The sequence below is a fragment of the Lissotriton vulgaris genome, chromosome 4_1 (assembly GCF_964263255.1).
Source record: "Lissotriton vulgaris chromosome 4_1, aLisVul1.2, whole genome shotgun sequence".
NCBI classification, from domain to species: domain Eukaryota; kingdom Metazoa; phylum Chordata; class Amphibia; order Caudata; family Salamandridae; genus Lissotriton; species Lissotriton vulgaris.
The window spans coordinates 245517669-245531335 of record NC_141691.1 but is presented as its reverse complement, the minus strand read 5'-3'; the positions used below and the strand labels follow the sequence as shown (position 1 = coordinate 245531335).

The 13667-nt window shown below is 46.0% G+C and overlaps 1 protein-coding gene across 1 annotated transcript in view; it reads left to right on the top strand.

Annotated features, from left to right (window-relative positions):
- Positions 1-13667, top strand: part of MTM1 (myotubularin 1) — a 405405-nt gene that overhangs the window by 158480 nt on the left and 233258 nt on the right. Inside the window, exon 7 of the mRNA XM_086918601.1 lies at positions 4024-4107. Coding sequence (XP_086774727.1) covers positions 4024-4107 — 84 coding nt within the window. The remainder of the gene's footprint in view (positions 1-4023; positions 4108-13667) is intronic.

Sequence of the window (13667 nt, the reverse complement as noted above, 5' to 3'; positions counted from 1 at the left end):
CCAGACCCCAGAACTTTAGATCATCCTGGAATCAAGAAGGAACCTCAGCCTAATAGAAAAGCTGGAAGACTGAAGAGGAAGGACTGTCCTGCTGTGTATTTGTGGGCTGACCCGCAGATGCTATTCTGCCAAGGAGAAGGGAAGGACTTTGCTGTTGCTGTGTTCCCTTGCTTGAAGAGATCCCCAAGGGCCGGAGAATAACTGGCCTCCTGTTGAGAAGTCCCAGGAACAAAAGGACTTCACCCCAAGCTTCTCCCCTGAACTCTGCTGTGTGAGTTCTGACCTGCCTGGAGAGCTTGATCCATTTGTGGGGCCTCTGGAGGTTGTTTCCTGCTGTTTGAGGAGCTGGACAAGAAGAAAAGTAGAGCTTGGAGGAGCCAAGCTGGCGAACAATATGGCCGCTTAGGCTCCCGGCTCCGTAGATCTCCTCATCCTGCTACAAGATCCTGCTAGATATCCTGTGCCTATGCATCGCTCCAGTGTAGACGAATCAAAATATCACCGCACCGTGAGACCCCGAAAGTTCCATCAGCTTCGAGAACGGAGAAATATCGTCTTGAAGTTTGCGTCCTACATCAGCTCTGAAGCCGGGGCCTCGAGTAGAAATCTAGCCGGCACCTAGTTGAATAACATCGGCCATAGGAGTTCGGGAGGAGCCGGTCCACCGGAATGGAAGTGAAGTTTTTCGTCCGATCTTCGCATTGAACATCCAAACTGATTGGCACTGCAAAGGAACATCTCACAGACACCGCGGATGCGAGTTGGGTATTAACTGACGGAGCCAGTACCGTGAACGGACTGGAAACTGTCAGAAAGATGACCCGACGGATGCGGTCACATCCTGACGATGGTTCTGAAACATCCTGCACACAGACTGGTTGGAGCAGGTGTCATCATCTTTAATTCTAGTGGGTCTATCCCTACGAGCCCAAGGACCGACCATGGAGAAAATGTATGACATGGCACCCAATATAGACCTGCGTAGGATTCAAACCCAACCCTTCAGGGGGTCCAGGAAAAGTCGCACGGATATCATGGGACGACATATCCTAACTAAGGGGTTTTCGACACCAGACCAGAATGTCACCAACAAGGGGGTACAATCAGCGATGGCCAGGGTTGAACCTACGCTTGCAGCTCTAATGGCGGCTATCGGTGGTCTTCACCTTTCCCTGAAACGGAGAGCCCAAGCTCTGGAACGCAAATTGGATGCTTTTGCTTTCGAAATGGGACATGTGACAGCAGCTTTTGTTCAATTTCATGACACTGCAAGAGTAGTGGCGTCCACAGCAACTGGTTTAATCAATGCCATCAACCCTATACAACGAGAGAGGAGTAAGACTCTGACCCGCAAATCAGCGAAAGGCTATGTATCGGAGTCCCTGTGGAGAAGCAATGCTCCGTATTAACATTGACGGAGGGAAAACCGCGCCGTACAGTACATCTGAGGGCTCATGTGAGGACTCAGGAGTGGTTTGACAAGGTGGCCCGCTCGCTCTTTCCGAACTCAGTGAAACGGGACTTGAAACAACGTCCGGAGTTTTTAACGACGTGGATGGGACCCAGTGATAACGAGATTGAATATGCCCTGATGTTTCCGGCTTGCTCCTGTGTTCAGCCAAACAAACACTTCTGGACTTTTGACTCTTTCAAGATGGCGACTGTTTGGTTGAAGAACATTCGTGTGCCTGATCGAACTGGCCAAGGCTGAGAACAGCTTATCCTTCAAGACATTTGTTCGAGTGGTGGATGTGCGGGACTCTGTTTATAATGTTGATACCGGGAGTAGATGTAGGCGAGTAATGAATCCCCCGATCTTAGCCAGATTGTGTAATCGTTAAATATCCTTACCTATGGGGAGGCTCAGAGTTAGCGGGAGGGGAGAGGCCGGGAGCCTGTACAAAGGTCCTCCTCCATTTACTATTATTGTTATTATAGTTTAGATGGGGCGACAGGCACACTGCTAATTGGGGTTTGGCGTAAGCTACAAGCAGGGGTGCAGGGTGGGGGGTGGGGGTGTTGCACGCTTTGCGTCTTTGTTCATTTTATTTTATTTTCTTATCTTATTAATTATCCTGAACCCTTATTTCAGTATTACGGTGACAATGCGAGCGTCATTATTCAGATTTGTCTATCTTCTACATACAAGGACTGTAATGTATCCTGTTCACGATCTTAGTATAGAGGGGTGTAACGAGCTTTATTATCCTGATTTTGTGAGCTGCGGGACCGAAGGACAGCACGCTTTGAGAGGGCGACCCTCATTAATTTCATAATTTTGATTGTCTAGGAGTGTTGAGTCTCAGTGTCCTGTGTACTATGTCGCTACTACCCTGATTTTTAATGGTATGATATTTGTATGTAACTGATTGCATGGCACCTGATACGTTCCTTATTGTTATTTGTTTTTAAAATCAATAAAAAGATTTACAAAAACAAAGAAGAAAAGTAGAAAATCTACAATTTGCACGCAGCACTCGCTTGTGAAGCTCATCGTCAACAGTGCGAGAAGATTTCCGTCTCCGAAGATCGTCGCAGCACCTGTTGCAAGAACAGACGCATCGTTCGCATGCGGAGCGCATCGCCCCGATGCGGGAAGATTCCTGTTGCTGCGAGTATCGTCTCAGAGCCTGTCGTTGCTGTGAGAACCGTTGCACCGCTTGCTTGCGGACCGCATCCCGTCGCTGCGGACATCGTCGCAGAGTCCAACGCATCAAGGGGCCAAGGCAGAAGAGGATCAACGCTGTGCCGCTGTACCGAAGATCTTCATTGCCCCGAAGATCGTCGTATCGTGCCTGTGTGAGACGCTTTCTACCGGAGAACCCACACCCTGGAATCCATACAAGGTATTGCATCGCTCCCCATACAGACCGGATTCGTCACAACATGCCCGCTGCGTGCAGCGGGGTTGTCGCATCGCCTCCCCAAGGTCTCAGGAGTGACACATTGCTTGTTTTTCAACGCTGCAGTTGCTGCTAAGAACTTTTGTCGCATCCTACAGGTACTATGGGCTAAAATTGACGCAAACCCTAGAACTCTTTTAAAATCATATTCTTGAACTGTGTATGTTGGATTTTTGTCATTTTGGTCTTGTGCAGTTTAGATAAAAAACACTTTATTTTTCTAAACTGGTGTGGAGTCCATTTGTGGTGTTTTCACTGTGTTACTGTGACTGTTGGTACAAATACTTTATACATTGCCTTTGATACGCTTGTCTGCTCGTGCCAAGCTACCAAGGGGGTGAGCAGGGGTTATCTAAAGAGTGTATCCCCCTTACCCTAACTAGAAGCAAGGGCCCCTATTTGGACATTGGTACCTACCTCTGCCAACTAAAGACCCCCAGATCTAACAGTCACAATTTACCTGCTGCATCAATATTCTTGAGGCAGATCACAGTTTGCGACCCATTGTGATCACAGGGATGGTGTCCTGCTGGGGTTAGCAGACCACCATGTCTTGATTGCTTTTAAATAAAGCATTTTTTTTAATGCAGCCTGCTCTTAAAAAATGTTGGCGCCCACATTCACAAAGGGGAAAGGTACCTTTGGGACACCTTCCTGTTTGCGAAGGGTTTGCCACCTCCTTCATTGAGTCAGTAAAATAAGAATTGTTTGCTATCACATTCTGGGCGCAACGCATTTATATATCCCTCTACGACTCACTATTAGGAAGGGATGCTCTCAATAATCCCCCCTTCTTAATACCGTCTCACTAACCCTATTTTGCAAGTTGGTAATCAGTTACCAACTCGCAAAATTTAGTTAGTACATGTGACAAGGTTCTATAGCAGTCACAAACTGCCCGATTCTGTTTGCAGGATCTAAAACCTGTCGTACACGTGGCCTTAGTCTGTTGTGATGGTCCTTTCAGTGCCAGGAAACCATTGTTGGATGAACACTTTATAAGACTGTTTTTTAACAGAAAAAATTATTGACTTTCCTCCAATATAAACTGTTACTGACTATTGCAATATATAAGTCCTTTGTTGTATTTTAAAGCACTTAATTGTTTATTCATTTGCAGCTTTTATTTGCATTTCAAAATGAAGAAAAATTTTCTGAAAATGGCTGGACAGTTTATGAACCCATGTCTGAATATCGTAGACAGGTATGTTAATGAAAATGAGTGTCTCCTCTGTTTGAGCTTTTACATATACTCGCGCTTTGTGGCATCTTTAGTATATCTTATCTCTAGTATGTCACTATAGTAATATTTTAATAATTTAGAAAGGACACTGCATTTTCTAGATTCTTAGCCTATTCAAACTTTTGAATGCATTTGAATGGCAAAGCCTAAGCTTTATAGAGCATTGTTCTTCACCTCCTTAAGAGTTGTAGGTAAATTACTAGATTTTTAAGGTCAAACGCATGCTCGTTTCTTACCACCATAGAATGCCTTAGCAGTCATTTCTACAAAGGTCATACTTTGTTATCTGAAAATAATCTAGAGATTTTCCTCATTTCACTTTGCAAAATTGATGATGCTTTTTACCAGACTTTAAGTTTAAAATAGGGTATTTTTAAATACTCTGTTCGAGGCATATGAGCTGCAGATTGTACACTTAGCAATAGATCGCCACCTGGTGTTGGGCTCGGATGATTTCAGGTTGATGTCTTCTTGGAAGAAGTCTTTGTAGTCACGAGATAGGTGACTCGTGTTAGACCTGTCAGCCCTTTGGGTGGTCTCTCCTGATTTTTATTCACTTCTTGTTGTATACTTTTTGTGTCCACTATATTTTTTTAGTGTTTGACCCTAGGTCTCTGGGCACTCCATTGCTACTAATTAGCAATGGAGTGCAGGTGCTCTTCTAAAATGGAGGAATAGTAGCAGGTCATGTACAAAATGGTGGCTTTCCAACTGCCAAAGTTTCACCTCACAGCCTAGAGCCATAGGGTGGCATGAGAGGTTCCAGAACTTTCTGGATCCCTCTGGACACTCAGGGCTTAGGCTATATAAGGTGGAAGGTGGGGCGGCCATTTTGTGTGCACCAGGAGAGTTGTGAGGAGAACCTGGTGAGGAGTGAGGCAATAACGTGGGGAGGAAGGCGCACTGAGTTAGGTTGATCGTCCCTTGGGCCGGCCACTCTTCTCCCCTGACGCGACCCCCTGCCTGTTGACCAAGCCCTGCTGCCATTATCTTCCTGATAGCTCCTTCACCCCCTTCTAGCGCTCCTGGTAAAAAGGACCTGGCGATACCCTGATAAGCTGAGGGTAGTTGGAATAGGAGCTAGGAAGTGGGGATATTCGTCTCTAAAAGGAAGACCAGAACGGAGGTGTGATCCGCCTTCTCCCTGTCACCGCCTGAAGCGCTTTTGTCATCGGCGCTGTGAGGCCATAAATCAACTGCACGGAGTCCGGATTAATGAAGAACAGTGTTGTCGGAGGCTAACAGAGACTCTGCACTACAAGCGTGCAACTAAGCTTACCGTGGATGCCATGAGTGCTGGGTGGAAGGCGCCTTTTGTTGCCAGTCTTCCCCCTCCCTTATCAATGGGGTGTCCCAGACGTGGGTTTCCTTACCCCCGCTGTGGTGGTATAGCGGGAGCCGCCAGGCATAGCTGCTGGAGGGAGGAAGCTGACTGAAATCTGCCCGGCAAGTTCACTGCGACGTCGGGAGGGGAGGAGAGAAGCTGACGAGGGCTGCGCTCGGGCGGAGTCCTTCCTGTGTGAAGCCGTCAAGTGGGAGGAATGCGGAAGTGCTGAGGAGCGCCGATCGAAGCCGCGGAGGAGCTGAAAAGCGACTGATTCAGCTCCGGTCAAGAGACAAGTAGAAATCAGCCTCAGAGGGGAGCCTACCCACGCCGAAGTAAGCCTTGCCTGGAGATCGGGCCCGAATAAAGCAAAGCCTTACCCTGAACTGGGAAGTCTGACAGAACTAACTGAAAGAAGTAAGCTGGGAACTTAGTCTGGCGGGGAGGGAAGATCGTCATAGGATATCACTGGTGACAGTGAATTTGGCCAGACAGAGAGTATCTTGCAGGCGTTGGGATAACTTGAACCCGCTCATCTGCACCACAGTCAGCAGACCCTGTCTAATAGACTCGCACATTTAGATATTTCCAACGCCAGGGTAGAGTCTTCCTGGGAGAGAGAGACTTCAGATTGCAGCATATAGGGGGCTCAATCGATGGAAGAAAGAATAATGCTGGCCCAGAAATAAGACCTAACTGAGAGAGGGAAATATTCTATACAGAGGAATTAGAGTCTAGAAAGTTCACTGTGTTACCGGCCAGTCCCAAATGCGGTTGTAGAATAGACCAAATGATTTTATGAAGTGCTAAATTAACCTGCCTGTTTCCATCTAGACACCCAGCTGCTTGAACCAATATATGAGTATACATTCTGTAGGACTATCTGCTGAATCCTTGTATCTTCATGTTTGTAATGAAAATGAGTCCTCAAGGGTAATGTACAGTTATAATTATTCTGCTGGTAATGAGAGGGCTAATTAGAGTGATAAGATTTCAGAGAATTGCCATGTCATGTATCTACCAAAGTCAGTAGTACCATGGTGAGGACTGTTTGATGAATTTAACTATGATGTAATTCGGGAACTAAAGTAAGAAGAAAAGAGATAAAACCTTTCTACTTTTTCTAAAGAAGGTGTGGTGTCATTTTTGAGTGGAAGTGCGCTGTACTACTGTATTGAGTGTGACGCAAGTGCAACACTTTGCCTTGGAGTTAGGCCTTACAACTTGTGCCAGGCTACCCTAGGTGGACCGGTGACCCCGGGTCCAACAACTCCTCCCTTGGACAATACTGCGCATGGTCATAGACTCCATCCTCAGATTGTTTTTTTCCGCCACTGGGTTTGGATGAAAGTTTTCCGCTCCGGCTGGAAAATACTTTTTCAGCTACTTCGAAGCGTGAAACTTTATGTAAACATTTTCGACATCAAATAGACTTTTTCGACATCACCAGCTACATTCCGGTGCGTTGACGCGGGCCGTTGGGCATATCGGTGCTGTACGGCCTACGCCTCATGGACAGAACTCCATTCAAGAGATGCCCGCTATGTCGAGCAAAATTCCCTCATAGCGACCATCACGAGGTCGGCAACCTCTGTCTATCGCCGGAACACGATGAGTCGACCTGCACAGCCTGTGCCTCCTTCCGATCGAAGACCATTCGGGATCGGTGGGTCCGTCGACACGAAATGAGGAGATCAGCGCCAGCACCGGAGGCCATCTTTGAGGAGGAGATCGTTGGAGAGGAAGTCTCCAGGGACCAAGATCCACTCGAAGATATCTCCGAGGACGAGGCACCACTCGTGGCCGAGGAAGACTCGCCTGATCTCCAGATCATATCGGGGGCAGAGTACTCAGACGACTCGATTCCATCTCGACAGCCCATGAGTACCCCTGCCGATGCACAACATACACTACCCAAGCCAAAAGCAGCGGTCGGCACTTCGCCCATGGGTCCCAGTCGAGATCGAAATCTACCCTCTGACGCCCCGTCTTTGGGCTCGGCTCAGAGGAAAAAGACTACACCATCCGGTGTCTCGGCACCGAAAAAACATGTGCCAATTCCACCTCCTCCATTGGCACTGAAACATCCTTCGACACCGAAGGACTCTTTGACACCGAAGCCAAAACGCCCTTCGGTGCCAAAAGACAAAGACCCTTCGGCACCCACACCAAAAGATACATCGGCGCCGAAGCCAAAAACTGTACCGGATCCGAAAGCTTCGACTTCGAAACCTTCTGGTTCCAAAAATAAAGATGGAAAGCCAGAGTCCGGCGCCGCAGGCCCAACAAAACTCTCCATGCCGAAATCTCCAACATCTGTACCAAAGACTCCAAGGCCTGATACAGAGACGCCTAAACCCTCTAACAAGCCTACCAAGCCGAAACCCCCTTCAGCACCGAAGAATTTACCACAGGACTCGATAACTCCTCCTAAAGCAAAGAACACTAAACAACCACTATCTGCACCGAAAATATTTACGCCGATAAAGACTGTAGAAGAGGAAGAACTGTTTAGACCAGATCCTAAACAGAAAAAGGTCCATATCAACCCAAAAACTGGACATGTGGAAGCAATTCCTTACAAAAAAAGACCAGCAGACACACCACTTCCACCTGTGGTTCCTGCCAAAAAGGATTGTGCAACTTCTCCAATGCACCTTTCCTCTCCTTCACCTTCTTCCTCTCCTATCCCTCCTTATATTGAACTTATAGCTTCTCCTGTTCAATCTCCTGCATCATCATACCACACTGACGAGGAGTATGATCTAGGTGGGGGGAATGACGTACCAGAGCCACACATACCCTTTAGATGAGGATGTCAATCCAGAATATCCTAAGGATCACAACATATATGGTTTTCCACCACACAATGTGCCAGACATTTCTGATCCTCAGTACTACCCAACAAAACCTTCCCCTCCAGAGGATAGTATTGGGTTTAATCATCTTTTAAATAGAGCTGCCCTTTACCATGGAGTTCCAATGCACTCTGATGCCATTGATGAGGATTTTTTACTAGACACTTTTGAGCAGTCACAAAGGTCTACACAAATACTACCCATGATCAAAGGAGTCATTAAACATGCTCCAGACATATTTAAAGACCCAGTACGATGTAGGGTGTTAAATCCCAGAATAGAAAAAAAGTATAGACCAGCACCATCTGATCCAGTCTATATTAAGGGACATCTGCCACTAGACTCTTTGGTAGTGTCTAATGCATGTAAAAGAGCCAATTCCCAGACCTCTGGTGACACCCCCCGCCTGACAAAGAATCTAAAGTTATTGATGCATCAGGGAAACAGATTGCTGCGCAGGCAACAAACATATGGCGCATAGCAGACACACAAGCCTTACTCTCACGCTATGACAGGGCTCACGACCAGCTAGAAAAACTCATGCCTTTTTTTAAGGAACAAGGAAACCCAAAGGGGGCCTTTGGACCAAGGGTCATATATTTATTAAAGGGAACAAGGGTCCCAAGGAGTCGCAATAGAGAAGTCAATGAAAATATAGACCACAATGAGTACTATATTTTAACTTCCAAGCCCAGCCGGGCGAGGAATATTTTATTTTAGAGATAACAAGAGATTGGTTGACCTGAAGGGGGTCGCATAAGAACATTTAGATAGGGCACAATCCTGTACCTATCCCGAGAACATAGAAAAACCATAGAATAAGAGAAAAAGGTAAGTAAAGAAAGAGGTTTAACAGGCAAGTAAAAATTTTCTTTGGAGCCAAATGGCGGAGTGATCGCGAGTCCGCTGTCCCAGTAGAGGGAGAAGACCACCGTGTTTCTTCCTCCCACCCACCGCCGCTTCCATTGTGAAGAAAGCATTGAGCTGGCGGACCTGGATATTTAAGGAGCCAACTCACTCCGTCAAGTTAAAGGGAGAAGACCCCCGTGTTTCTGCCTCCCACCCACCGCCGCTTCCATTATGAAGCAAGCATCATGCTCGCGGACCTGAAAACCCAAGGAGCAAACTCAATCCTCCGTCTGATAACCCCCTACGAAGGAAGAATTGTGACCTCACGACCCTGTATCTGGTCCCGTGAAGGCGTTCGTATTATAAACAGGCAGTGATTTAAACAGTCCTGATGATGATCCCGGTTCATTAGGAGCCTTGGGATCGAAACGTTGACGCTTTAAAACAGTGTTGCATGGAACTCATTGCACATATCAATCTGTATACACTGTATGTTGAGACTTGCGGGGATTGATTATTAATTTGCAAGCGACAATTGGCTCCAAAGAAAATTTTTACTTGCCTGTTAAACCTCTTTCTTTACTTACCTTTTTCTCTTATTCTATGGTTTTTCTATGTTCTCGGGATAGGTACAGGATTGTGCCCTATCTAAATGTTCTTATGTGACCCCCTTCAGGTCAACCAATCTCTTGTTATCTCTAAAATAAAATATTCCTCGCCCGGCTGGGCTTGTAAGTTAAAATATAGTACTCATTGTGGTCTATATTTTCATTGACTTCTCTATTGCGACTCCTTAGGACCCTTGTTCCCTTTAAGAAAAACTCATGCAGCACCTCCCAGATCAATACAAAGATCAGGCAGCAGAGCTCTTAGAAGAAGGCAAATTAATATCCAATGCCTCAATTAAATGTGCACTAGATGTAGCTGACACAGCATCCAGAGCAGTCAACACTAGTGTCATACTCAGACGTCATGCGTGGTTACGCATTTCAGTTTTCAAACCAGAGGTTCAGACTGCCATCTTGAACCAGCCCTTCAATCACAACTAGTTGATCGGGTCGGAAGTAGACAGCACACTAGAAAAGATGAAGAAAGACACGGACACAGCTAAGTCTATGGGTGCATTACAATCCCCACAGACTAAAAGTTCTTTTCGCCGCTCCTTTTATAGAGGAGGCTCCAAGCAGACCAGCACAGACACAACATCATCTTTTAAGACGCACACACAGACCTCCTCTAACAAAGCTACTTTAGAGGCAACAATAATAAGGGAAGAGGTAGAGGTAATAACAACCGCTCCTCTTCCACTCCCAAACTGTGACTTCCTTCTGCCTCCCCTACAGCATTCCACTCCTGTGGGGGGCAGATTATCACAGTTCCTACCAGTCTGGAATTCCTTCACAATAGGCAGGTGTTTAAGACAGATTATCTAACATGGTTACTGCCTAGAACTCACAGCAACGCCCCAAACATACCACCAGGCAGCGTCCAATGTCCACAGAACATATAACTCTGCTTCAACAGGAAGTTCTAGCACTTCTACAAAAGGATGCTATTCAAGTAGTTCCTTTAGAGGAACGGGGGACAGGAGTTTACCCCCTGTACATTTTCTAATTCCCAAAAAGGACAGGACACTAAGACCAGTTCTCGACCTCAGGCCCCTCAACCATTACATACAATCAGATCATTTTCACATGATCACTCTGCAACAAGTACTCCCACTACTTCAACAGGGAGACTTTCTATCAACACTAGACCTAAAGGACGCCTATTTTCATGTTCCTATACCTCCTGCGCACAGGAAGTATCTAAGGTTTGTCATACAAGGACAGCACTATCAGTTCAAGGTCCTTCCATTCGGGGTCACAACAGCACCACAAGTGTTTACAAAGTGCTTAGTAGTAGTAGCAGCACATCTCAGAAGACAACAGATACATGTCTTACTTTACCTCGACGATTGGCTCATAAAAGCAAAATCGTTCAACCAGTGTGTACAACACACAAAACAAACAATTCAGACATTGCACGACTTAGGGTTTACAATAAACTACACCAAGTCGCACCTAGAGCCTTCGCACGTTCATCAATATCTAGGAGCTACCATAGACGCATCTACAGCTCTAGCGTATCCCAGTCAAGCCAGGATATAGAGCATTCAGACCATAGTCTCACTTTTTCAACACCAGCAGTCTCTCCAAGCCAGAGTGTTCATGAGACTAATAGGCATGATGGTGTCTTGCATCTTCATAGTACCTCACGCGAGACTGCAAATGCGCCCATTTCAAGAATGTCTAGCACAACAGTGGAATGAGGCTCAAGGTCAGCTCACAGACCTGGTGTTGGTAGACAGCCGTACATATCGCTCTCTGCAATGGCGGAACACCAAAAGCTTGACAAAGGGACGGCCGTTCCTAGACCCTGTTCCACAGATAGTGCTCACAACAGATGCATCCCTCACAGGATGGGAGCCCATCTCTTGCATTATACTACACAAGGCCAATGGAACAACCAACAGAGACAGTTCCATATCAACCATCTAGAGCTTCTAGCAATTTTTCTAGCACTCAAAACGTTTGAGGTACAAGTACGAAACAAAGCTGTCCTAATCCGGACGGACAATATGACAGCCATGTATTATATACAAATACAGGGGGGGACACACTCTCTGCAACTGTCCCAGCTTGCACAGAGCATTTGGAGATGGGTCATTCCTCAAAACATACACCTGACAGTAGAACACCTTCCAGGAATTCACAATCAGATAGCAGATCTGTTGAGTCGTCAGTCACAACAGATTCACGAATGGGAGATACACCCACAAGTACTTCAACCATTCTTCCAAAGGTGGGGGCATCCACAGATAGATCTGTTTGCCACCCACGAAAATGCCAAATGCCCAACCTTCGCCGCCAGGTTTCCACACCCACGGTCGGAGGGGAATGCGATATGGATGAACTGGTCAGGCAGATTTGAGTACGTTTTTCCGCCTCTCCTACTCATTCCACTAGTAGTATGCAAGCTCAGACAACAGTCTCTCAAACTAATACTAGTGGCTCCCACATGGGCACGTCAGCCGTGGTTCACCACACTACTAGATCTCTCACTGGTTCCACATCAGAAATTACGGCTCACACCATCCCTGTTAACACAGAACCATGGAGAAATAAGACACCCAGAACCAAGCCAACTGAATTTGGCGATCTGGCTCCTGAAGTCTTAGAGTTCGGTTACTTAAACCTACCACCAGACTGTATGAACATAATTAAAGAAGCTATAAGACCCACTACCAGAGCATGTTATGCCGCTAAGTGGAAAAGATTTGCAATATATATAAAAATAATCACATTAATCCACTGGATGTTTCCATCCAAAATATTATTTGCTACCTTCTACACTTACAAAGGTCCAATTTGGCTTACTCTTCCATACGCCTGCATCTGGCAGCAATTGCAGCCTATTTACAGAACAGGCAACATCTAGCTCTATTTAGAGTACCTGCAATCAAAGCATTTACGGAAGGATTAAAACGAATAATCCCACCTAGGTTACAACCTGCTCTAGTATGGAACCTAAACGTGGTCCTTACAAGACTTATGGGACCCCCTTTCGAGCCTTTCACAAATGTGAGTTGCAATTCCTAACATGAAAAACTGATTTCCTTGTTGCCATCACCTCTCTCAGAAGAGTTAGTGGAATATAAGCATTCACAATACAAGAGCCATTTTTTCATAAACATCCTAACAAAGTGGTTCTTAGGCCTAATCCTAAATTCCTGCCAAAAGTCATTACCCCTTTTCACCTTAACCAATCGGTAGAGTTACCAGTGTTTTTTCAAAAACCGGACTCTGTTGCAGAAAGGGCTTTACACACCTTAGATGTTAGAAGAGCTCTTTTATACTACACAGACAGGACTAAATCCTTCAGAAAGACAAAACAACTATTTGTATCTTTCTCTCCCCCACACAAGGGCACTCCCATCTCTAAAGGAGGAATTGCCAGATGGATTGTAAAGTGTATACAAATATGCTATCAAAAAGCTAAACGTACACTAACAGTTCCTCCTAGAGCGCACTCCAGTCGCAAACTAGGAGCCTCTATAGCTTTCTTAGGAAATATACCACTAGAGGACATATGCAAGGCAGCAGCATGGTCTACAATACACACCTTCACTAAACACTATTGTGCTGATGTGCAAGCCAAGCAGCAAACTGCAGTAGGCCAAGCTGTTCTTAAAACACTATTTCAGTATGCTGCAACGGATACAAGCGACCACCTCTGGGGGAGACACTGCTGCACAATCGATGCTAAGTGTACGATCTGCAGCTCATATGCCTCAAACGGAAAATGCTACTTACCAGTATTCATCTGTTCTTGGCATGTGGAGCTGCAGAGTCGTACACGCCCTCCCGCCTCTCCAGGACTTGTATCCGTTCCAGTACTCTTCTTACTTAGATGCACACGCATGGACATTCTTTCTCTTTATTTCTACT